This window comes from Excalfactoria chinensis, chromosome 23 (assembly GCF_039878825.1).
Source record: "Excalfactoria chinensis isolate bCotChi1 chromosome 23, bCotChi1.hap2, whole genome shotgun sequence".
NCBI lineage: Eukaryota > Metazoa > Chordata > Aves > Galliformes > Phasianidae > Excalfactoria > Excalfactoria chinensis.
The window spans coordinates 58,735-84,350 of NC_092847.1; the positions used below are offsets into that span (position 1 = coordinate 58,735).

General features: G+C 53.4%; 2 protein-coding genes and 1 long non-coding RNA gene across 3 annotated transcripts in view; 2 read left to right on the forward strand and 1 right to left on the reverse strand.

Annotated features, from left to right (window-relative positions):
* The window catches only part of LOC140262020 (receptor-type tyrosine-protein phosphatase V-like), a 28,756-nt gene extending 25,900 nt beyond the window's left edge, over positions 1 to 2,856 (forward strand). Inside the window, 5 exon segments of the mRNA XM_072356097.1 lie at positions 17 to 151; positions 245 to 367; positions 494 to 651; positions 1,128 to 1,263; positions 2,422 to 2,856. Coding sequence (XP_072212198.1) covers positions 17 to 151; positions 245 to 367; positions 494 to 651; positions 1,128 to 1,263; positions 2,422 to 2,481 — 612 coding nt within the window. The 3' untranslated portion in view covers positions 2,482 to 2,856.
* Positions 2,857 to 5,920: 3,064 nt separating this feature from the next.
* Positions 5,921 to 6,548, reverse strand: LOC140262134 (uncharacterized). Its single transcript, XR_011905814.1, has 3 exons — positions 6,356 to 6,548; positions 6,148 to 6,245; positions 5,921 to 6,056 (listed from the first exon to the last, which is right to left on the reverse strand). It is a non-coding gene; the product is annotated as an uncharacterized lncRNA (long non-coding RNA).
* Positions 5,959 to 25,616, forward strand: part of LGR6 (leucine rich repeat containing G protein-coupled receptor 6) — a 70,737-nt gene continuing 51,079 nt past the window's right edge. The window contains exon 1 of the mRNA XM_072355915.1: positions 5,959 to 6,149. Within this exon, the coding sequence (XP_072212016.1) occupies positions 5,959 to 6,149 (191 nt within the window). The remainder of the gene's footprint in view (positions 6,150 to 25,616) is intronic.

The following is a 25,616-nucleotide window of genomic DNA, read 5'->3' on the forward strand; positions in this document are numbered from 1 at the left end:
CTCATTCCCCACCCAGGGCTGCAGCTCCAGCAGAGACTATCTGGCTGTCCAGGGGCCTGACAAGCTGACTGTGGAGGACTTCTGGATGCTGGTGTGGGAGCAGGACGTTCACACCATCCTAACACTGCTGCCGTGGCAGGAGGTAGGGGAGGTAAGGCACTGTGTCTGCTGCTTGATGGCAGAGCTGTTGGTGACTGCTGTGGTGTCAACCATCAACATGAACCAAACCTGCTGCTGTGCACAGGTCCCATATGACACGTGCTGGCCACTGGAAGGAGACTCAGTCTGCACAAAGCTGCTGACCATCCAGTGTGGCACAGAGAAGCCTGCCTCGGGCTGGAGGTGTATCCAGCTCAAAGTGAAGCACGTACGTCTCTGTGGGGCTGTTTTGGGGTGCTGGAGGGGCATAGGCTGAAAGGTTTCTGGTGACATGGCTGAGCTGTATCCAAACTCAGCCATCCCCATCAGCTGTGTCAGCTCTGTGTCTCCTCAGGAGAAAAAAGGAAAGGAGAAGCAGGTGCAGCAGTTCCTGTACAGGCTGTGGAGCAGCAAGGAGCAGCCAAATGTCCAGAACCTGGTGGAGCTCCTCACTGCCATCAGGCGGTGCGTGCCCAACAGGAAGAGGGCCAGCCCTCTCCTTCTGCACTGCAGGTATGTGGGGTCATAGAGTCCTAGGACTGTAGAACAGTTGGGCTGGAAGGGCCCTCAAGATCTTCCAGTTCCACCGGTAAGGCTCTGCCCCCACCAATGGCCTGAGGAGTTTGGGACATGTGGAGAGTATCATAGAATCAGTAAGGTTGGAAAAAGCCTCTAGGGTCATCAGATCCAACTGTCAGTTCACCCACCATGCTCTCTCATAGCATCATAGCATCATAAAGGTTGGAAAAGACCCAGCCCAGCCCAACCAGCACCCTTTCTCACCATGCCCACCAGCCATGTCCCCAAGTGCCACACATCTCCCTGTTGCTTGGTGGGGCAGGTTGGCTGTGCCTACAGGTTTCTTTGATGGCATTTGTGGGCTGTCATACCTTTCAGTCAGTGCAGAGCTCTCTGCCACCCGGAGCAGTTATCACAGACTCAGCTCAGCCTGACCCAGCACCAGTGACCCCCCCCTCCATCCTTTGCAGTGGTGGTGAGAACCAGATGGGGACACTGATTGCCCTGGATTGCCTGCTGCACCAGCTGAAAACAGAGAGGACTGTGGATGTCTATGGGGTGACCCTCCAGCTGATGAGAAGCTGCTGCTTCATGACCCCCACACTGGTAGGCGGGCAGGAGGGGACACTGGTGTACTCTCCTGATGGGTGTTGCTGCCACAGATGCCCTCTGGCAACGCTTCCATTTGCCGTGCTGATGCAGCATCCCTGGAAACCCTCCCTGCAGAGGACAGGAGAACTGGGGCAGATCTCTCTGGGGCTTCCCAGTTGCAGAGCTGCTTGCAAAAACCAATTGCTTCCTTCATTAATGTGAACCACGCACATGGAGCTGGAGGAGGGCACTGCTTCTGCTGCCTGACACCAGAGCTCCATTGTATTCTAGCAGTGCTCTCACTGAACAGGACACAATGTGCCCATAAATGCACAAAGCTGCTGCCCCTCAGAGTGGGTGCAGTTCTGCTGCCCCCCCACCTCGCTGCAGGCAGTGCTCCATGCTGGCCAGCAAAGGGGAAACAGGGCTGGACCCCCAACCCTGTGCTGTGTGGCTGCCAGCATCTTCCATCAGTGGGATGCTGCCTTCATCCCCGGTGGTGTCGTGTGGGTTTGCTTTAATAACCACACAGGGATGAAGATGAGCTTTTGAGTCATGGCTATGGGTAACCACTGGATATTGAAGCACACATCCTCGGGGCTGTGCTTCAGGTTGTCACTGCAGATTTCCCAATCAGAACAGGCTCATTGAAAAACTGCAGCCACTGTGGGCTATCTGGCTCCCCTGGCCATGCAGCCGGAATGAGCCTGATGCTGCTGGGGAGGGAGAGTCTGCTTGTGACTTGCAGCTCAGACAGCATATCAGCAAGCTGCTCAGGGGCCCACAGCCCCCTTTCTGGCTTCCATGACACTGCAACCCACAGCAGCTGCCCTGCCGCTGGGCTCTGTGCACGGAGCTCAGCCCTTTACCTTCCCCACAGCTTGCTTTTCCCAGAGCCCTGCCAGGAGTCAGTCCTTCCCCAGCCCTTCTCTGAGGGGTTTTGGAACCCAGCAGCATTCTGGAGTGGTTTGTGCATCATAGCAGAAGGAGATGAGGGTGGTATGGTGAGCTCTGTGCCTGATGCTTCCTTTCTGGATAGTTCTGGTAGCACAGAGCAGTCACGGACCACTTGTGACAGTGAATCCTGCTTTGCCATCACCCTGCTGGTTAATTACATAATAGTAAGGCAAAATGCTGGTGCCCTGACCCCAGAACCCTCTTTCTCTTGCTTAGGATCAGTACATGTTCCTGTACACCTGCATCCGGGACATCATCACTCAGAAGCAGCCCTAAGGCCCCTTGGTGCTTCCCAGCAGCATCCTGCCCTCTGAGTGGGAGCACCGAGTGGCTCCTGCCACAGCACGAGCCTTGCAGCAAGAGGGGGACTCAACCTGGCACTGTCACCCCACTGTCAGCATGGGGACACCTGGGCAGCCTCAGGCAATGCTCCTCTGCCTTGCTGAGGATGGGAGGTGGGATGCTCTCCCTCTGCCCACCTTCTGGGCTTGCTGATGCCCAGGATGCTGACCCGGCTGTAGCACTGGGTGGAGAGTGGGCAGCCCCAGCATGGGGAGTGCTGAGCTCTGCAGCACCACTGCATGTAGAGCAGAGCGTTGTCTGGGCTGATGGATCAGCATTAGGTACAGCCAATAAACAGCCCTGGGAAGGAACATGCTTGTAACTTGTCTTACTGTGTTGCATCAGGAGCTTCCTACAGTTCTCATGGGTCTCCTTGCACAGGGACATGCCATAAGGCAGAGCTGATGCACAGCCTGCTCGCATTACTGCTGGAGCTGCTCACTGCAGGCTGTAGGGAACCAAGGGAAACCCACGGTGGGAGAGGCATGCTGCAGTCTGCAGGGCTTCCAGAAGTCCAGGAGCAAGCAATCCCATCTGGCAGCACAAAGACAATGAAGCAGAGCTGGCAGCCAAAGTGAACCTGCAGACAGCTGCAGCTGCAGCACAGCTTAGAGGGACCAGAAGGGACTTGGATGGGATGAGCACGTGGCAGGGAATTGTCCTGCAAGTTGGTCAGCAGGTTTCACTCAGTTCAGTGCGACTGCATCTCTCTGCTTCACATCCCAGCTGCTGGGAGGCCGAGGCGGTGGCAATGCTGAATTTACGACCTCCCACCCACTGCTGGAGCCGCAGCTGCTTCCAGAGGGTGTCGTGGGAGCTGCGGTCAGGATGAATAATTTTCCAGCCCTGCAGCTCAGAGCCACGAAACCCAGAGTGGGAGAGAGAGACAACAAAACAGTAACACAAAACAAAGCCTCCAGCACTGGCCGCCCAGCAAGCTCTGCCCCGTGCCGCATCCTTCAGCATCCAACCCCCATCCTCCTCCCTCAGCCCCCTGCAGAGGCCAGGACCCCAGAGACCAGCAGGACCCCTTCTGGTTGGGCCTCTCCTGCTCTCATAGCAGGGGTTCACTGCATTAACACTGCTGAGCAAGAGGAGGGCAGGGCCCCAAACACACATCTGCAGCCATGGGGCCATGGGGCCTGCTGGGCACCTCAGCTTCAGGATCCCACAGCTCTATTTGCTGGTGCTGATGCTATGTGACCCTCCAAGGTACAGAGCCCGGCAGCCCCAGCACTGTAATGGGGCACTGCTGAGCACCTCCATGATACTCTGGGCTGACTACCCCAGCTGTATGCAGCACTGTAAGGCTGCCCATTGCTCACTTCCCTTTCACCTGAGCCATATCAGCACAGGCACTGCAGCTCGTGGATCTCCAACATCCTCAATCATCAGCCACTGCACCACTCTCATCCTGGAAGCACTGGGGCTGGATGGGAAGGTCTGAACTGGAGGGGGAGCTCCTCCTGGGACAGTCAAATGGGACAAATGCTGAGGCTCACTTCTACACCCTGCTCTTATGCACACTGAGATTGCCACAGCTTCAGGTCCCTGACCCTGGGCACTGGGGCTCTGTGCTTGCTTGCAGGGGTTTGCATTTACCACCCAGCCCTGGCACTGCCTATTTTCCTGCAGCATTCCTGGCATTATGGCTCTTGTGTCCTCTCTAGTGTGCAGCCCAGCAGGACTCAGTTGTGACAGTAATGAGCAGCCAATATCTCATGGGCTGCAGCAGGGACTGGAGGCCGACAGACAAGCTGGGGTGATCCCAAGCCCCTGAAATAGCATGGAACAAACAGAGGGCACAGTTTGCCTACAGGGCAGAAGGCATACTGGTGGTTTGCTGAAAGCAACAGCAAGCAGCCTGCAGCCCTATGGCCCAGTGACCCTCACCTTTGTCACAGCCTGGGACTGTCCCCAGCTCTGGCAGCATTCTGTGAGGAGTGGGGTGCTTTGAGGGCTGCCGAATGCACAGAGGCAGCTCAGCTCACTGCAGAGCTGCGCTCATCCCATCTTCCCAACCCACAACTGCCACTAGAGGACAACACAGACGTGGCATGCTGTGCAGGAATGCATCCCCTCATGTTCATAGCAGTGAGTTGGATGTGCAGCTCCAGTGCCTGTAACCAGGGAACCTCTCACAGCACACAGCAGCTGCAGTTAGAATCAGCTGAGAAGTGGAACTTCCACCCCAGAGGGATGTACTTGGGTTGGCCATAGACACATGAAAGCTCTCAGGTCCTGCATTGCTCTCTGCCAGGGTCTGTGCATCAGCCCCAGACCCAAACTCCATTTGGAGCAGAGCTTTTGGGAGAAGACTCCCATAGACCTCTGTGGATGAGGGATCACACCTCAGCCCTGCTGGATGTTTTAAGTCCCCCACTTTGCAGCTTGACCCCATATAACTCTCCCACCTCTTTTAACCTGAGAGAATGGGGAAAGCAGTTAGGACAGACTTTTATTGCTGGAAACAAAAGCACCCTGTCAGGATGAGCAGCTGTGACATCCAGCTCCCAACGCGTGCAGCTGCAGTGTGACATCTTCCTCAGCAAGGCCACAGCCAGAGGGGGGACTCTGTGGGTCACAGCCACCAAAAGCAGGGTCCTCCTTTCTCTGCCCGTGCCCCATCGAGGGGAAGCAGAGGGAAGCTCTTCTCTGAGCAGCGTGGCTGTAGCTCACACCTCGGTTCGATGAGCATCTCTAATAGCGCAACATCCCGCAGCCCGTCAGAGCGCACTGGAGCCTCCCCACCGATCTCAGCCCCACGGCACTGACTGCCCCACACCCTGCATCTCCCCCAGCCTCTGCCCCGTGGATGGCGAGAGGAGCAGGGCAGGACCCAGCAGCTCGAACTCAGCCCGGCTTCACTCGGACCTCCTCACTGCCGGCGCAGTCACAGAGGCGTTATCTGGGGTTGGGTTTCAGCGTCCCGAAGTCTGAAGCGCTTGAAGTGCACGTTGGGTGCTGCTGCGTCCCTGCTCGTGCTCCAGCTCTGCCTTCCCCTGCACTTGCACTGCTCTCTCACAAAAAAACTCTGTTACAAAATAAGCGCTGCTCCCGAAGTTAAAAACACGGCTTTATTTGTTGAGGTTTCCTTTCTTTTCTCCCCCCTCCCCCCCCTTTCTTCCCTTTGAATGAAATTCCTGCCAGCTCTGAGGGAGAGAGAGAGGGAAAGAGCAGAAGGTTTGACTCCTCCCATCGGAGCGCCTCACGCCCCTGCCCAGCCCTTGAAACCCAATAACCAAAATCATCCAACAATGCCTTCCCTTCCCCGGCTGCATCCCCACCGCTCTCCCCATTGCCGCAGGTCGGGCTCGCGGTGACGGAGCGCCCCGGGGCGAACCCTCGGTGCAGCTTTCAGGGTGGGGTTGCTCTCCCCCCCGGCTCCCCACTGCCTGCAGCGTGCTGAGGATGGAGCGCTTCATCTTCTGGGGCGTTCTGCTGGCGTGCTGTGCCCACGTCCGAGCGGCAGAGCCGGGCTCTGTGCCCTCGTGCCCGGCGCAGTGTCACTGCGAGCAGGACGGCATCGCGCTGTCGGTGGATTGCTCCGAGCTGGGGCTGCCCGAGGTCCCCTCCGCCCTGAGCCCTCTGACCGCCTACCTGTAAGTACAGCCTTTTTCTTTTCCCCCTTTGCGCCGCTTTCTCGGACCCTCCGGCTTTGGAGCTTTGCGCCAGGTTTCACCCAAATGACATTTCCTCTGCAAATTGGAAACAAAAATGAAGCAGTCGAAAATAAAGGAAGGCAGCAGTTCCTCCAGGAGCTGCCAAGCAGAAGCAGACCTCCCTCACCCCCCCCCCCCTTTTTTACCTCCCACCCCCGCGCCCCTCCGCTGTTTGCACCGCGTCGTTCTGCACGGGTTGCTCCGGGGCTGCTTTGCTGTGTGGACCCAACTTGTGTAATAAGGGCAGAACGGAGCGCTGGTGCAGAGCAAGGACTGCCAGCTGCTCTGGGATCCCTCCTGTCAAACTCTTTCATAGGTGTGATAACTCACGTAGTTGGGGTGGGCTGAGCCATCAGCTGTGCCCAAATTGCCTCTTTGAAATAAACATTGAAGTCCTACGGGTGTTTTAGGTGCTTCCCTCAGCCCCCTTTTTCTTTCTGTGTCTGGATTTAAAGGTTTCTAATGGTCTCAATATCTCCCGTTCCCCTCTGGTATGAATACCCCAAAGGATTCCACTCCCGCAGGGATTGGAGGAGCCTGAAAGCTGGACTCAGCTGTGCTGTCTGACGGTGGGGTAGGAACGACCCCACATTATGACCGGGGGGGAGAGCTCAGCGTTGGGTAATGGTGCACCCTGGGGAGGATGCTTGGTGCTTCTATCAGCAGAGCGCAATGCAGCAGGTCGAGAAGGATCTTGCTTTCCTCAGCCAGGTGTGCTGCTGCTATGTGTGAGGAAGGGCAGGTGTTCACGTGTGGCATCCCGGTGTTTCGGGCCGGTCCTTGGATGCAGTTCCTACTCTGGAGGAGTTCCGCACTCTGAGTCCACGAGGGGCTCTGCAAAACGCGTTGTGGCCAAGTGAGAGCTCCCGTTCACCCGAGGGCATCGCTTTATGTACCGTGCAGGTGGGCGGCTGGGAAGAAAACAGGGCAGGAGAAGGTGAATTTCACTATAGATTATGCAAAGGGAGAGCTGTGCGAGGCAAGCCGTATTCCCATAGCAGAGCGGACCGCGGAGCACTTTGCACACGGGATTCCCCCCCGCGCTGGGAGCTCCAGGCAGCCGCTGCCTCCGTCCCCATTACCCCGCGGTGGGGAGGTGCGGGGACACGGAGCCTTCTGCCTATGAACGGTGTTCCCGGTACGAAGCGGGTGGAGGATCTGCGGCTGCCACCTCCGCCAGCACCGCACACACGATGGCGCCACTGACAGCCGATCGTCCGCCGTGCGGGGACGCGCGGGATTGGGCGGGCGCTGCCCCGCATCTCCGCACCGCATCTCCGCACCGCGTCCCGCTGCATCCGGAGAACAGAGAGCCGAGGGATGCGGCCGGAGCGCTGCATGTCACAGCTCGGCCTATCGCTGCTCTGGGGGCTGACGGGTGAGGACGGCAGCGAGGTGAGAGCACCGGGGATGGGAGCTGCCCTGGGGGGGCATCCGCCCCTATACCCGGTACCAGCCCTGGGGAGGGGAGCGGGGGATGAAAACAGAACTCCGCCCCTGCTTCACCGAAGCGGACGGCACTATTGCTGCTGCCTCACCCATTCCGAGTATCTCTAATACCTCTTAACGACCCAACCCCGTTACAGCGTTGGCCACTGCTGTGGCTCTTTCATTCCCCTCTAACAGAGCGGGGCCGGGGGCTCTCGGGGCCCTTCTTACTTTGCAGAGACGTTTGGAGACCCTCCTGGAATTCTGTAGCCGTCTGGGGGTCTGCAGGACCCGCATTGCCCTGAGTTGTGGGGCCACAGAAGAGGGGCTCAGCCCCAGAGCTGCACCAAGAGCTGATGGGGTGGGATGGAACACGTTGTTTCACTGGGAAGGAAATGCTTAGTGCGTGCAGATCGGTGTTGATGGAATAGAAGAAATACTGAGAGAGAATTCCAGAGCTTTCGCTTCTCCCAAGCTCTTCTTTAGAAGTTTCCATTTCCATATTTTCACCTGCTCATGGGCTGTTTACCTGACAGCCATTTAATGTTCATGCTGTGCCCAGCAAAACATCCTGACGCTTCTCAAACACGCTATATTAATGGTGGTGGTAGACACTTGATATTGATTCTTTGGCTCTTTATGGTGGGTTGGGAGGAAAGGTACAGCTGAAGACTGGATTTCCAGCCAGGTGGAAACCAGCAGGTCCTTGGAGGCTCTCCCTGTTTCCTCCTCCCCATCTCCCAGCCCCTCTGTCACAATCTCTGCTCCTTTTTGCCTCTCAGCACCACCTGCTAGAACAGTTTGGGTCCAACAGTGCTCACAGTGTCTCTGATCAGGGCCCTGCTGCGGCTCATTGGGTCCTGTGCAGCCCCCAGCTGGCCGTAGTGCTACAGATCATCACTGAGTCCACCCCCAGGTGCAGAGCCATTCCCTGCGGGGCTTCTGGGGGCGCAGGGTGTCGGCAATGTCCCCTTTTCGATGGGGCACCGCCGGCAGCTCTGCAGGAGGGGGAGAACTCAGCCCTCCCCTGACCGCTCCTGCGCAGCTGGCAGGGATTGCCGACTCAGGTGTGCGGGATGAGGAGCGCGCCGATGAAGGCAGCACGGAACGAACGTGCACAAGGACACGGCTAATAGCGCAGCACCGCACGGAGCTGCCATCCGTCCATCCTCCCCGGGCTCTGGGTCTCGGCATCGCGGTCCTTGCTCGCACCCAAAGCCCGTGGAGTCGCCCCACTCTTCCCCCCCATCTCCCCTTTTCCTCCCTGCCCGCCCCCCGGGCTAAGCAATACGCCACAGCCTCCCCTCTCTCCCTCCCTTCCGTGAAGAATAAGCTCATAAATCTGCCCGGGGCAACGAAAACACTGAGCTCATGGCCCTTAGATCTGCGCAGGAGGAGTTCTCGCTGGCGATTAAAGGAGTTTAGGGTTTGCTTTGAAATGCGCTTTGATTCTGGCAGAGGCTCCGGTGCCAAAAGGCAGTGATGGAGCTGCGAATGCCTCTCCCCCTCTGCACCTGCCTGGGTCAGGGAGCAGCAGGAGGGTGGAGGAGGGAGAGGGAAGCACGGCGCTTCCTTGGGGGCTGCGTAGGACGGTGGGACCCCCAACACTTCCCTGCTGCCCTGCTTGAGGAACCCCCTCCATTTCGTTGTGAGAGGCCTCGGGACCCCGGGAAGACAAAGCAGTTTCCAGCACTCAGCATCCCCGTGAGGCAGCAATTAGTAACGCTGCCCCTTATTCAAATCGGGGCTGTGCAGAGGGACATCTCTGCTGAGTAAGGGGGGTGTGAGGCACGGTCTGCCTTTCCTGGGGTGTTACTGGTGTAGGGATGGCTCTGGGTGTCATTGCATCCCATACGATACAGCTTTGAGAGACTTCTCTGTTCTGGGCACTTCCCGACCTCAGTACAGCTTTCCTAACTGCGTGCATTGGTGTTGACAGACAGAAAACTCAGCTCCTATTTCTCATGGAGAACACGAGAAGGAATTCCAGTAGCGGGGAACCACCTCCGCTGTTCTGCTATACCCCGCTCCCCGCTGCTCCCCCTCGGCTCCGGGTAGGTCGGTGCTGCAGGCACAGAAGCAGCGCTTCAGCCCAGGGGAGGAGGAGGAGCAAAGGGCAGAGCGGGGCTGGATGCTTTCTCAATGCCTGCAGGGCCATAGGAGCAGCAGGGAGTCCTACGGAGCAGCCCCGTAGGGGGAGGTCACCTCCCTGAGTAGCACATGACCACAGAGGATGGGGACATCCCTTTGGGGTCGGCTGTGGGGTGTTGGTGCAAATGGAGCACCACCCACAGCCACACATCCCAACCAGCAGCTCAGGTAGGAGAGTGGGTGAGGCTTTCGGGGCATTGCTCTGCTGTGGTCCCACTCAGGTGAGCTCCATGGAGGCAAGAACTGCTCCCTGAACCCAGCAGCTCGGCCAGAGCTCCAGCAGCCTGTCTTCAAGCTCACCTGTTTACTATAGGAAGCTGCCTTGCTTTGAGCACCCTGATCACACAGGTGTAAATAGCAGCTATTTCACCTCTTTGACTAAACAAAAAATACAAAAGAAAAGGAGGAGGAAAGGTTGGCTTGCATTAAACAAATAGATTTTTCTTTTTTTCTTCAGGTTTCCCATGCAATTAAAAGTAAACCAAACCAAAACATATTTGTTTTGGGTATCCCTGAGATGTTTTGCTTTGACCCCAAAAGGAGAACTTTTGGGTTATTTGAAAACCTCTCAGCCCTTGTAAGAGCTTTCACTCCTTTCTTCTTTTCAGTGGAGCACAAACTTTAGATGAATCCACCACTGTGGGTTCCCAGCCTGGATGTCATCCAGTGCCAATGGCCTCCCGGTGCCATTCCTGCCTGTCTGCATCCCACTGCACACACAGAGCCTCACAGCTGCACCCCCACATCCCATAGGAACACCCCCTTGTCCCATAGCAGCACCCCCACATCCCATGGCTGCACCGACTTCCCAGGGAGAGCAGAGAGCGGCCAGGAGAGGGGAGGAAGGAACCCACGAAGGCTCCTTTTGGCTTCAGAGCTCTCCTGCCTCTCCCCAGCTCCTGCCAAGACACCTTCGAAACACCTCTGAGACGTGTTGGGCACCGTGACTGGGCTGGAGGGGAAATCCACACTCCCTTTGAAGTCTGGATACTTGAGGAGTCTTGGAATTATAGGGCTGTAATGTACAGGAATGTGTGGGGCTGTAATTGTGACTTAGATCCTTGGATGAAAGGTGCTACGTACATGCAGAAGGTATTATTATTATCGCTGTTATTATTGCTATTATTGTTACTACTATTATTATTATAGGGCTGCGATACGTGGATTGGAGATGAAAGTAGCACCAAAAGATCCTGAAAGATGGGAAGTGTCTTAAGGAAGTTTCAGGCTGGGATTTGGTTTGCCTGCATGGGGGAGTGGGGCAGGTTAGCTACACGCACTGAGAGCAGTGGGGCTGTCATGGAAGGAGGGCTGTATGCAGACCCCACTCCCCAAAGCTCAGTTGCTTTGCAGGCTGTCTGCAGGAGGAGCTGTGCCAGGGAAGTTGCTGCAGGAAAACTAAATGAATGAATAAATAAAAGACATGGGACATTTTCAACATTCCTTCTGATCTCTGCCATCCCCAAATAAGGCTGTGGGGGTTGAGCCCTCCAGCATACAAAGTGCTGGCTCTCAGGTGGGCTTAGGGATGGGTGATGTAGGGGGCGGTTGGTACAAAGCCCCATTAGTGCTGAGCAGCACAGCTGGGTACTCTTTGGTCCCCAGCATCATCCAGCACCAAAGCCAGAATGATACCTGGCATCAGAGACAGGACCATACCCAGCCTCAGTGTTACAGCTGTGCCTGATGGAGGTGGATGAACAGATCTATCCTAAGTGCCACATCGCACTCCAAACAGACCTCACCTGCAGAGCAAGTGGAGATCATGGCCCCAACACTGGGATTTGGGTACAGCCATGCAGTGCTGTTAAGCAAAACTTGCCACCAGATAGCAGTAAGCAGGTTGTTGGCAGCCTGACCACAACGGCTTCCTGAGAATGTTTGTGTTCTGGTCTTGTTACTCCACATGCCTTGTAAAATCTGATGCACAAGAACAGGGCATGGACCCAAACCAGAGCAGCCGTGGAGCATGGAGAGCCAGTGCAGTTCGACCACTGTGCAGCTCCCATTGCCCAGCAGGAGGGCTCAGCTCCCAGCCCTGCCCCACTCCTCCCCAGAAGAAGCCGTGTGCTTTGAATTCCATGCTCAGTGCCCACCACGCTTTCCCTCAGAAAGGGCTGTTTCCAGCAGTGTGGGCTCTCAGATGTTGTCATCTTGGGATATTGCTGGCTTTCAGTTGTTGCTCACGCTGCTGCAACTTGTCTGGACAGGACAGGTGAAGTGCATGAGCAGAGGGAGTGCCACTGAGTCACCTGCAGGGCATCTGATTTCCAGATGTGCCCCATACACTTCAGTGCCTTTCTCACAGTTAGATGGGGCCACAGGTGTTGGGGTCATCCACTCATGGACCCCCATCTGAAAGGGGAGGGAGCAGAGCTGGAGCATGAACAGGCGGCAAAGGTTTCCATGTCCTGCAGCTGTGGGAGCTGGGAGCAAATGTGGCTGCTGGGAATTCCCTCTTCTTCACACAGAGCAATGTCAGGGTCAGTGCCCTGCCTGGGTCTGTGGGGAGGAAGGATGGAATGGCTGTCTCTGCTGTGGGGCATTGGGGCAGTGCTGGGAGCTGAGTGCAGGCAGCATGGAGCACGCAGGCTGCGGTCCAGCATATGGCAGCCAGAGGTGGGAGGTTTGCATAAGCTCTGCCTACTATTTCCCAATCTGGGAGAGCATCAGGGAACACTGAGCTTGCCCATAGATCTTGGCCATAGCCAGGCTAAACCCCCCACCGTGTAAAACCTCCTCATAATTAATGAACCTTCTTCCCAATAAGTGTCACAATGGAACAATTCATTATTACTGATGTGTGCAGACTGCACATTCCTTTGGCTCTTCTGCCTCCTACAAAAATGTGGAGACAGATCAGCTTAGAGATGAGTCTGTCTCATCTGCTCTGTCTCTGGTTATTTGCTCATTCCAGGTACTGTTCTCCAACTCTTCAACCTGTACCTGCTTCTTAACCCTCCACATCTCAGCTTCCAGCTGAAGCAGACAAGCAGTTTTGCACTGGAGAATATCTGTCCAAAGCATACAAATAGAGGGGGATGGATTTGAAACACTGCTGGAGTGTGACAGCACTGCTCAGAGCACAGCCACCAGCAGAGATGCCACAGCTCCCACACTTCCATGGAGTACAGCCACTCCAACTCATTCCTGCTGTCAAAAGTTTCTGCTTTTACCCTGAAATTCTCAGCAACAACATTGTCTGTGAGTTTCTTTCCTCTACCTGGAGGGCACTGCGTGGGGCAGAGGAAGGTCACTCATTAACAGCCAATGGAGGGGACCCAATGGAGACAGCCTGCACCCAATGTTCTCAGGACATCCTGCACTTATCCTGCATGGTGCTGGCACTTGACTCCTGCCTTGCAGTCTGCTGAGGGAGATGCAAGCCCTGGAAATCATGGATGTAGCAGGCCAGCCCAGCACAGAGACTGGAGATCTATCAGCCATACTGGCCAGGGTGTTTTGGCAGCTGCTGGATAGGGTGGATCTACTCCAGCACTTTGCGTTCCTTTCTCCTCCTCCATCTCATCCAGATTGATCTTGGAGACAGACTGAGTCAGTGCTGTGACCTCTCAGTGGGCATTCATTGTGTCAGGGCTACCCGTGTGTGTGTTCATGGTCCATCCATGTGCAGGCTCGTGGTCTACCTGTGTGCAGGAGTTCCTGGCCCCCACAATGTAGGTGGTTGCTGAGGCTTTGCCAGCAGCGACTGCTTGTGCGGCAGCTTCCCTGTTTCCAACCAACTTAAATGCTTCTAGTCTGTTCCTCTTTATAAGAAGGTGGACAAGGAGAAAACACCACAATAACCCATTTGACACACTCAGAGCATGCATGACATCCCTACTGCTGTGGATTTGTAGGGTTTAAGCTTCTCCACAAAAGCAACCACTGAAAACAGAACAGAATGGAAGCAGAGTGTTTTTCCAGAAAGAAACAAGATCTCTAACACAGGAAAGGCAGATCAGGGCTCTTTGAGGAGCTGTTTGCTGCTGAGAGTAGGAAGCTTTTGGGGTGGCAATATGAGCATCTCGTTATTTACCATCTAGCAATAGGGTTGTTGGAGATGGGTTCCCCAGGATTGGGATGCTCCTTACAGAAGCCGTGCCTATTAACGTGAGAGAAAGAGAGAAGGCTATAGGCAGCTCTAATTAGCCCAAAGGATGCCTGCGGGCTGGCATGGAAAGGGAGCTGTGTGGCATCCCTGCAGTTCTGGGGTTGCCTCTGGTAATGTAGGGGTTGGAATAAGAGGATCATTAAGGTCCTTTCCAAGCCAAGCCATTCAGTGGGTCCATGCTTCTATCTGCCATCATGTGTCCATGCTTCTTTTTGGCATTTGCTGGAATGAAGGAGAAGGAGGAGAAGGTCTCCGGGAGTTGCTCAGTGTGGATTATTCCCAAAGCAATGAAGTGCTGTCTGTGAACCTTCTCAGAATTCAGTCCTTTTTTGGATTTCACACTCCAGAGGATCCCTGAGCAGACCAGGAGGTGGGGAGTGGTTTTTCAAAAGTTTTTTTCGTGAGGATTCATGAAAGAGTGAAAGAGCTCAAAGGTGTAATTTATTTGGTTGATCTGAGCAGAAACTGTGAAAGCCCCCCTCACCCTCCCCAAAAACCACAATGGCTCCGTTTTTCAGAGCGAAGTTTGTAGGTGTTTTGTCTAGACTGCCTCTCCTTTGATGGGGCTGGAGACTCCTGACAATGAAAATCTGGCTGGGCTTTAAAGACTTCCTTTGATTTTTCCAGATGGGACTGTAATCCCAGTGCTCAGCCTGGCCCAGTCTGCTGCTTTGTAATTTAATGGAACAGAGAGTGAAAGCATTGATGGACCTCAACTCGTCGGTCCAGAGAGCCGTACAGATAAGTGAATGGAATAATGCTATGGAAATTCTGGAAGCAGGGTAGCATCTACCCAGTCATCCAAACACTACCAGCCTAACCATCACCTCAGAGCTTATTTTCTTTATTTACTCATTGCCTTAAAGTCAATAAGCGACGATGAATAGCTCTTCTGTTAGCAACAGGACACAACGTGTTCTCCAAGAAATGGACCTCAGTCAGGAATCACAGCAGGCAGAAGTCACAAGAGATGGTGGCATTTCAAAGGAGCTGGGGTGTGATTTATACCCCCAGTGTGGGTAGGGTGAATCCCACTGCAGAAGGATCAGCCCCTCTTTGTGGAACTATAAAGGGAACCCAAGACTAGCTCAGATGTAGACATGCGCTGTAGGCATCCAAACGGTGGTGAGGTTCAAACGTCCCCTCTTCCAGTAATTCCAGGAATGGGGAGATCATTTGGTGAAGTCTTTAATTAATTGGTGATAAAAGTTAATGAAGCTAATAAAACGCTGCAACCTAGTAACTGTCTTTGGCGTGGCCAAGTCTGTGATTTCTCAGGGTTCATTTCCATTGCCTCTGGGGAGGTGAAGCCCAGGGATTCGGTGGAAGAGCTGTCAGGATTTCACCTCTCTAATTTGGCACATTGTCTGTGACGGCTCCAATGCGCTGAGCCTACAGTCTGCTCAGGTTGGTTCACACCCCACAACAAAAAGCAGTGCTGTTGTCCTGCATTATTGTTACAAAAGGAATCTAATGAATCTCTACAAAAAAACCCAGAACTCTTTTATTTTTGCAAGCTAAGTGCATGAGCTGGGCTCAAAGGCACTCAGAGTGTCTGCCTCTGGTCCAAACGTTCCCTTTCTTTTCGTTCTTTGGGGATGCTCTTCCCAAATTACAAGACTTCTGAGGGACAGCTTTGTAAATACGTGAGCTGCCATCTCATTTCCAAGATCAAGGGCTATGGGTGCATTTCCTGCACTTGTGGGTCCTCTGGGGTTAAAGAGGAGGATCAGAGGCCTGGATTACCTTCAACACCAAAATACGTGGTCTTTAAGGTTCACACTCCAGAGCCTGGAAAAGAGGCAGCAAAAGAGAGAGAAAGGTTTGTGAAATGGGAGCATTGGCCCTTAGCACTGCTCCCGAGTCCTTTCTCTCCTTGGTTAGTCGGGCAGGTCCTGCCTTACTGCCCTGGCTGGTTCCAAGTGCCTTTGACTTGGAGCTTAGGGAAATACTCCTTTTGCCACCTCTTCCCCCGCTGTTCCTTCTGCTGGTGTTCAGAGTGGTTCCCATGATGGAAAACACTTTTGTGGAAGCATTTGGCTTCATTGGGGGCTTTAAGCCCATTGTGGGTGCAGTGAGCTCTCACCACGTGGGAACTGCTGGTGGAATGGCTGCAAAACCAATGGCCCCACCAACACCTCCCCCACTTCCCTTACCTTATTACAATAATAACTTCACAAGAGCTTTATCCCACATTTCCTGCTTCCTCCCATTCAGTCCATCCCTGGCCAGAGACCCTCTGACGGATGTCTGTGTTGCACAGTTTCCATGCCGTGGTACATCTGGGGTCATGGTGCCCAAAAACGGAGCTGCTGCAATGACAGGTCCTGCTGGTACCGCAGTGCTGTGAAATGCAGGCTGCCCCGAGGGGCCTGCAGGGAAGCTGGCCCCAAAGCACAAGGTTCTGCCATCACATTCTCAGACAGTGCTCTGAGTGCTGTGGGCTGACGCCTGCCCATGGGAGAGACAGAGAAAGGAGTTTCTCTTTCAGGGCTTTGTCAATGGAAAAATGCATTTTTCTCCTCAAATTGAACACTTCCTTCAGAACATCGCACTCTTTGCCAGGACGTCTCAAATTTCCACTGGAAAAGCTGAGTTGTGAAGCATTGAGTGGCGTCTTCCAACCCTCAACCTCTCCTGGCTGAGACAGAACCCTGTTGGACTCACAGAGACCGAACTGTACAGCAGGAGGCACCTGCAGCTCAGACAGCCCTGCAAATGGGGCTCCTCATCCGACCCAGAGGGACTGCGATGTGACAAGGATGCTAACATGGAAGTAATTCAATGTGTTTGAGAGTGTCCGTTTGGATGAAGGATGATGTCGTTCAAGGGATGCTGTGAAAATACAAAGAAGTTCAGAGTTTTGCAGCCTTTGCCTCCACAGATCACTGGAAAAAAAGGGTGCCAATGTGCCAAGCTTTGCTTTGATGTCCCATCAGTGTATCTGGAAAGCAAAACCTTTTCCACACCAGAAGCACACTGCGTTGCTCCATTTTGTACTGCTGCATTGTCCCAGCATAGCAGGAGGCAGTGACTGCCCAGCACTGCGAATGGCACAGAGTTTATTTCCCTGTGGTGGGATGGAGGAAAGCACTTGCTGCAGATTTTCTGTTCCTTAAGATTTATCTGTACGGCTCTTTGCATGGAGGCAGCAGTGCCAGGGGGACCTTTCATTTCGTTACTCCTTAAGCTGTTCTTGTCTTTGCGAGCCAACAGTGATAGCAGCTGCCTCTGGTGGCAGGTGATGCTGGGAGGTGCTGGGCTGAGGGCAGTGGTGTTTCTGGAGGGCCCTGAGTGGGTGAGAAGGGACAGAGAGCTCTGCGGTGAATGCTGGAAGTGCAATAGAAAAAGTGGGAAAAGCCGTGACATTTTTGTCCAGTGAGTACAAAGCAGAAAAAACAAAGTCCTGCTTTTGCAGCGGGGAGATGTGGGCAGCGAGCTCTCCAGAAGATGCTCCTCTCCAACCACAGCAGCAGCCAGATGAGAGCATGGAGCAGGGCTGCCGGGATGGGGGGATGGGGGTGGGATTTGAGGGGGAGATGCTGAGGTGTGGCAGCCATCAGCAGTGTGAGAGCTGGAGGTGTGGGCTCAGAGCAGGAGGTGCTGTGGGCAGGATCCGCAGGGTGGTGCAGGAGGATGAGCTGTGCCATGCTGCCGGAGCATCCTCCTGTGTGCAGAGCTGAGCTCGCTGCTTTCTTCTCCCTGCTGTCAGAAGATTTACAGCTTGTGGTAGGGAAGACAGCAAAATTAATAGTGCAGACTCCTTTGAAGACTCAGACTGAACGGAAGGATGGTCTGGCATGGATGGGAGCTGTGCTGCTGCAGCCAAGCCCTCAGCCTTCCTGCAGGCCCAGCCCGGACAGCAGCTGAAACCCTGCAGATCCAAGGGCTGCTGCTTTTGGAGAAAAGGCACTTTAAGCTGAAATCAGCATTCTGACAGCTCTGGCCAGGGGCCAGAAAACGTGTGGTTGGAGTTTAGAAGCTTTTCTGCTGACGTGTGTGTGCTGGAGGTGATTGAGCAGTGATGCGCCCTTACCTTGCACTGCCTGGATTGTTTGTGGCTCAGCAGCAGGGTCTTCCACAAACCCAATCCTGCTTGTTTCCAAAGGTTCTCAAGGGTTTAGTGAAGGGAGGGACTAGTGGATCATCCCACGCGTAGACTGGAATCAGGGGGATCACACACTTCCAAGCTTCCTCCACTGGCAGCAGTTCCCCCCAGCCCTGTTGCCTTTGCAGGATTTGTAGGCAGGTATGTCACAGCAGATGTAGGCACAATGCCCATGAAAGCACAGCACAGTCATTGGGCTCCTTGTGTAGCAGTTCTGAGTCCCTTCTGACTGTTGCTGTGCTGGTAGGGAAGGCAGTGGATCTTTCTCTTACAGTTCTTCATGTGGAAGAGAAAATGCACAAAGTGCAAATTCAGAACATCACCACCAAGGACAGTACAGCATACATTGATGCTGGTCCTTGGGAGCGTTCTGGCATTGAGAAGTGTTACAGCATGGGAGGAGAGCAGGATGGTAAGGAGGGAAGATGGAGGTGCAGAAGGCATCAAGACTGGCTGAGAGGGCTGTCTTTAATCTGGTGGTGCCATGGCAGCAGATCTGGGTTTCGACTTCATAGAATCATAGAATAGCTTGAATTGGAAGACTATTAAAGGCCATGAGGTCCCTCTTCTTGCAATGAACAGAGACAGCCACAGCTCCATTGGGTGCTCAAAGGCCCTCTCCTGACCTTGGCTGTCTCCAGGACTTCCTAAGCCCCATCCTCACCAGACACTGAGAAGTGCCAGTGGTTGTCTCCATGAATTCAATATCAGTGTCCCAGGTCACTGTTTGGAAGACCAATTGGTAGGGAACAGGGCAAGTGTTGATTACAGGGCACAGGTGGCAGTGCATGGGTGGCTGGTGGCAATGCCAGACCTTCACACTCCTTAGAGCTTTAAGCAAAACAGCTCTTGGACTCACACCATGAAGTGAGGCTCTCTCATTTGAAAAAGGGATTTCCTGAGCTTCTTAAGGCTCAGAATTCAGAACGCAAACAAAAGAAACTCAATATTCTTCATTGTTAACCCTTTTGCCCAAGCAAGTAGGCAATATCCAGAGTCATGATGGGCTGGTTTTGTTAAGATGAAAAGTAAATTATAGGAGTTGGGTGTATTCTTGATGTAATCTCATTTATTTACCAAGAACACATGCTGGAGCCTGCTCCCCTGAGCACTGGCAGAACAAACAGCCACCAGCTTGGCTCAGATATCCCACACCTGCTCCTCTGTGCCCAGGAAGCCCTGCCCTGTCACCCAGCAGCAACCAAGACCAAGGGCCATCACCTGCAACCTGACTCCAGCACTCAATATCAGAAATCCACGTGGATTTCGGTCTGAACATCCTCTGGAGGAGTGAGTAGCAATAATCAGGATGATGTTTTTCAAGTCTGTTTGCTGAGGCTGGTCTGAACTTTGGAGATGGGTCGGATCTGTTCAGAATGTACGGCCATTGCTGGAAGGGAACTGCAGTACACGGGTTGGCTTGAAAATGTGATGTCTCTTTTAAGATAAAAGAGTGTTTGAATCATTCTGTGAGCAAGTAAGACTCTTGAAAGCCAGAGATGGGCATCTCTGGTGTCCAATGGACTGACCAGGGAGGTGGTGGAGTCACTGACCCTGGGGGTGTTTAAGGAAAGACTGGATGTTGTGTTGAGGGACGTGGTTTAGTGGGAGCTGTTGGTAATAGGTGAACAGTTGGACTGGATGATCTTTTAGGTCTTTTCCAACCTTGGTGATTCTATGATTCTAAGGTGAGAAGGAAGACCAAAGAACCTCCCATGAGCCCATTTAGCACTTCATGCCCTTCCCATGACCACCACCTCAGTTCATCCCATGTGGGACATGCTCCATTTCCAGCAGCATGGAGATCTCCTGTAAGCAGGGACCAGAGGGGGCACAAGACTTCAGCTCTCCAACAGAGGCAAAGTTTCAAAAGCTAAAGGCAGTTCCCATTGACAGCTGAGAGTCCGTGTCACCCTGCTGTCCTCAGGGCACAACACTGGTTTCCATGCGAGAAGGTCTAGATGCTTGGATTGCCTAATTCTGTGGCCAAATCCCCATCTCCAGCCCAGGCTTCTCTTCACATTTCAAGCACTGAGAAGTGGAGAGCAATGCCAGATGGGGACACAGGAGCCCAACTCTGTGCTGCTCTCTGCTGGGGCACTGGCAAATGAAGAGGTTGTGGTCACACTCGGCTTCATTTCTCACACCCCATCCATCAAAGGAAGCTTGACCCAGCCCAGCTGACCACCAGAGCAGGGTGGGGACCACTCAGAGTTCCTGCAGGACCATCAGCCTTTGGTTTGTGGCAGCTCAAGATAGCGAGGGAGTGAAGAACATCTGCACAGCACCTGTGGAGCCTGCTAACATGACTGAGGTCTCCATCAGTCCATCAGCCATCGTTCCCCACAATAGTCTGGGTTAGCACATCACTCTGTGGCCTTGATTCCCTTCCCAACATTCCATATACTGGTGGCCCATGGGAGTCATGCCATGCTCTAAGGCACAACACAGAAAAGGGCTTTGTCTCTCTCTGTGCCTCAGTCTGTTGGGGCAGTGGAAGACTAATGCTCCAGAGCTGAGTCCAAAACTCGGGGGGGTGGCAAATGACACAACCACCAATTTTCTCCAGAAATGTTTTGCATTTTTGAAATGCACAAGATGAAAAAAAATATGAGGCTAGAGTTGAATGAGAGCACTGAATCAGCTTGGGCTCTTGGGGAGGGCTCAGTGTCTCACTGCCATGAAGAAATGCCACCTTCTACCTTATGGGCAGGGAAAGGACCTGGAGCACTGCAGGCCATGGCTTTGAAGATGGTTTATGCAGGATCAGGCTGCCAGCAACCATCCCAGTCATGGGAAGGTGTCTGCCCATACCTCAAGGAGCACGGCCACATCCCAGGTGGGGAGGTATTCAAAACCCCAGGTGTCCCCTGGATTACCCACACAAACACCTCAACCTCTGTGCTGAAGGTCAGAACATCTCAAAGCAGGCAGAGGAGTCCTACTCACAAGACGTAGTGGGCACAGCATCCCAACCTCTGAGAACCTCCATGCTGAGAGCCCCAGCATTAAGCTGAACAGATCCAGCCTGAGTAACACCTGCACGAGGCAGGCAAGGCTGGATGCGTCCTGAAGCCAGACATCCATGGTTGGAGCTGCCTCGTGGGGATCTCCTCCCCACCCAGCTCTCCTTGGCCTTCCCTGCTTTATTCTTCTCTCTTATAGTACATCCTGTGTTTCCCAAGCCCACTGATTGTTCTCCCTTTTGTGCCGGGGCAGACAGCCGGGCTCCCCAGACAATAGACGGGCTTCACCAGTGACTGGGAAAGAGAGGTGGAAGATTTACTGCCATGAGGTAATGGGCTGGAGGAATTCAAACTTTCTTTGCTTTAGGAACTGCCTCCCTTGTCCGCTTTGTCAGCAAAGTGGAGACAGGGAGGGTCCCAAGCTCCATTCAGAGAGCTGGGCCAGACCTGAATCCTTGGGCTGGGACTGTTTTCAGCCTCTGGGTGCAGCTCGCTCCGCCTGCTTTGACACTTCTTTTGCCAGGTTTCTCAACCTCGTGGAGTTGGTGACCCCCCTCTCCTTTATTCAGAGCACAAAAATGTCCCAACCCTTTTTCCATCTACCCCCAGCTGTAAGAATCAAAACGTCTCCGGATGCCTTTGATAGTGCATCAGAACAGGGGCAGGCAGCGCTGCATGCCAGATAATGCAAAGTGTGTGGGTGCATGGCGAGGCCAGTGGGAAGCTGTTGGTGCAAAAGGTGAGCTGTTGTGGGCTGCGTGGGGGCGAGAAGGCATCCACTTAACAGCCAGAAGAAATGCTTTTGCAACTTGCAGCTGCCCACATGGTTTCAGCAGTCCCTCCTTGATGTGGGTGCAGCAGGCACAGACTGGGAAATGCAGTCTTTTGTCACAAAGGGCCATTTCTGGGGGGACCCATAGCATGATTTTGGGCTGCCACGTTGTTTAATACCTTGACTGCTCCAGGCAGGTGCTATGTCTGTAGTGAATGATTACTATAAGCTAATATGTGTGTTGTGCCTGTATGACTCCATCACATCCTCTGCCATTGATCCAGGCTGCTGAGTTCTGCAGCCTTCAGACACTGTGTAAGTGTGCTGAGAAGAAATGGCAAGATTATCCATTTGGGGCACACTCTGACACTGCATTGCCAACAGGCTTTCAGCTAGAAACCACCTGGCAGACTGCATGCAGCACACTGTGTTCCATGGACAGCACTTCTCATCCAGCCCAGAGCTGGATGAGATGGAGATGAGGGTGGAGGATGCTCTGGGGCCACAACTGTTGTGCCCCACACAGAGCCAGCCCGCTTCCTTCATGTTTGTGAAGGTATCACGAGCTTCCTCCAAGCCCCTCTGGGGGCTCCATGCTGGGCACTGTTATCCCTCCAGCTTGGGCAGCAGTGTGTCTCACCTCCAGCCTGCTTTCTACACACCTGGTCTGCAGGGTTGGCTGTCCTGCTCACAGATCACATCTGAGACATTCACCAACCTGCCTGGGAGCTTCTCCATCTCCATCCCAGCTGCCTGCAGGGGAGCTGCAGAAGTGGATTGCTGGAGGTGCCCACATGGGCTCGGCACAAAGCTGAGCAATCACAAAGGTTGAGTGGTTTCCTCTTCCTTAACCCAGATCGGCAATCAGAGCCCCTTCAGCTTGAAGGAATGATCTGGAAGTTGCTCGGAACGGTGTGCGCAGTGACGTGCTTTGATGAGGTCCGGTGTTGTTAATGGCCACGCATTGCTCCCATAAGGGCAGAGCTTGGCAAGGCCGTAGCACCTGCATCATCCTTTGCCAAGGCTTGTTAAGACTTGATGTGGCTGAGCAGAACTCCCGTGGCCTAAGCAGTCTGGGAAGTCTTTGAGATCACATCTGTCATGGATGGTTTCCCCATTGCCTTAGTGTGCCGGGGCTGCACAGGCTGGGAAGCAGCACCTGCACGTTGCTAGTGGCCCATAAGAATGAGAACAGATTGAGGTTTCTTCTCAAGATGAACGTTACCTCCTGATTTTCTGCCCTGTGATGCTTCATGTCTATCTCTGATGGATACCGCAATAAATAACTCTGGTGAATACCCTTGGTGTGCTCACCTCAGCCATGCTCTGTGAGCCCCAAAAGCTCTGTTGGATAGCAGGGAAGGCAGCAAGCAGAGCTCCTGTCCCAGGGCTGTGCCATGGATTCTGTCATCCCTTTGGATTTGGTGGGTGCTGTCCTGTAACATCCTACCTCTGTGTGTCACATCACTTGGGTGCTTTCCTGCCCTGTTATCAGCAGGAACGTCAGCATTTATGATTTCCTTTATTCAAAGTCTCACAAGGAAAGGAAAGTGGTGGGGCTGGACACCAGGAGGGGTCAGATCCTCCATCAGGCTGTGATGCTTCCCTCCCATCAGCCCACATAGTCAGGCACACCACATTAGAGTGACTGGCTGTCTCTGACCAATGCCAGCACTGTGTCTCCAGCAGCCCTCACTCCATCTACCTCCCTGGAAATGGAGGAGGGCTGTGAGCTTTTCCTAGCAGCATTAGTTAACAGTTGGCCAAGGCTTAAAGCTGGATGGTTTACATTATTTTTGGGACAGGTTGAATACAATTGAAAACCCAGCATCCATAAAAGCACCTGCCAAGCCCAACTCTAAACATAAATCATCTGCAGCACCAGACCATCCTAAGCCAGTTCTGCTCTGCTGTGTATTATTGCTTTCCGCAGCTCTCTTCTGGGGGCAAGACAGGCAGTGAGGTAATTAGCAGCACCTCATTGAGTGTGAGGATACCTCAGGTCCTCTGCAGCTGTGTTTTGGTATAGGCAAGGTCTGAAGGGGCTGCTGTTTAGTGCTGACTCTAAGCTGATACCTGGGCTTGTTTTCCCAGTTCACTTGCTGTTGCCGTGGGTCAGGGTGAGCTCACAGAGTGGCACTGGTATGAGCAGGGCAGTGATGCTGCAGTTCTGCCTCACACTACAGCACAAGCCAGATGGGAGCATTCGGAGCAGCCCACCTCCTTGTGTCTGCCGGCCAGCATTGCAACAGAGCTGGCACCACAGCAGTGTCAGAAACACCACAACTGAGTCTTCTGCCCATTTCAGGCATGGGAACACATCCTTGGCTCTTTGGGTTGTTTATGACACTGAATTGTCTTTGCTGGTTGGCCATGCTGGCTGGGAGTGTTTGGGAAGTGCCATTTAAACAGGCTTCTATAGCACAAAGTCTTTCCAAACCAAACATGGCAATGGCCAAAGTGTGAGCATTCCTGGGGTCTGCTTCTTAATGAGTGCTGCCTCCCAGGGCCACTCTTGCCAGGTTGACCCAGCTCCTGCCCATGGAGCTGCAGGTCAGTGGCCATAGATAGGCTGTGCTTATCAGTGCTGCACATCTGCAGGCTGAGACTGGTGATTCTCAGCACACGTGTGCTGCATAAGCATCCCCACTGCTTCTTGCAGATGCTTGCATATATCTGGATGTGCACTGTGTGCTTGTGACCCAACTGTCTGCTTTGAGGCTGGAAAGAGTAATGGGAATCCAAAAGATTCAAGCAGCGCTTGGAGCAAAATGAGGTGTAAGGGGGCTCTGTGGAGTACTGAGTCTGAAAAAGAGTTTGAGTTCAGTGAACCACTGCAGCCACTGTGGTAGATATGATGGAGGGAGCTCAGGGTTGGCTGTGACATGGTCAGAGGATGCAGGTGCAGGGCATGGAGCTGCACACAGCCAAGGCATAGATGTGGCTGCTCTGCAGCCATTTGCCAGCAGAAATGAATCCCATCTGAGACCTTCATTCCCCTACTCCCCTACCCCCCAGGTTCTGCAGGCTTTGTTTCATAGAGCTTTCTGACACTATAGGAGAAGCTCCACGAGGTCAGGGATCTGGGCAGAAAGCCCTCAACCTCAAGCTGGCACTTTAACAGCTCATTTTCCTCTGACCTGAAATCTTTCTTCACTTCTTGGATAATAGAAATCTATTATCTCTGGAGCTGCTGGTCTCTTCCAAGGAACTGGAGGCACGAAGACACCAGCCTCACATCAATATTCATCCTCTTATTTCTTGCCAGCAAAGCTCCTGTGCTTTTCCAGGATCTTTAGGGAGCTGTTCCAGAAGTGCCAAATCAGGCAGAATCCTCCATTCCCAGTTAATTGGGTTCCTGGTGGGAAGAGAACGGTGTGTGCAACTGCAGTGCTGACATCAGCATTTGGAAAGCTGAGGTCACAAGCAAGGAGAGGAAGCCCATATAAATGCAAACCCATTCCCTCTGCCAGCTCTTGCACTTGGTCACCCCTGGTACCAGAGTCCCTCCTTGTAAGCAGCAGAAGGGAATGCTGGCAGTGCACAGGGAAACAAGATCTTTCATTACCTCCAGCAAAAGCTGTTCTCCATCAAAGCCTGTTTTCCAGGCAGCACATAGTAAAAGTGAAAGGTTGTGTTTCACTTTAGGTTTTGTTTTCCTTCTGATTTTTTTATTATTATTATTATTATTATTTTTTTTTTTTCTACGTTCAACTTTAGGTTAATGCATGCAGATCATGTATGTAATTAAATACTGTGCTCTCATGGCTTGGCATTTACTGAATGAAATGTTTTGACGTCGGCTTAAAGCATTCCAGCCCGAGTTTCTGAGGCTTCCAACTGAAAATATACAGCAGAATTTTTCTCC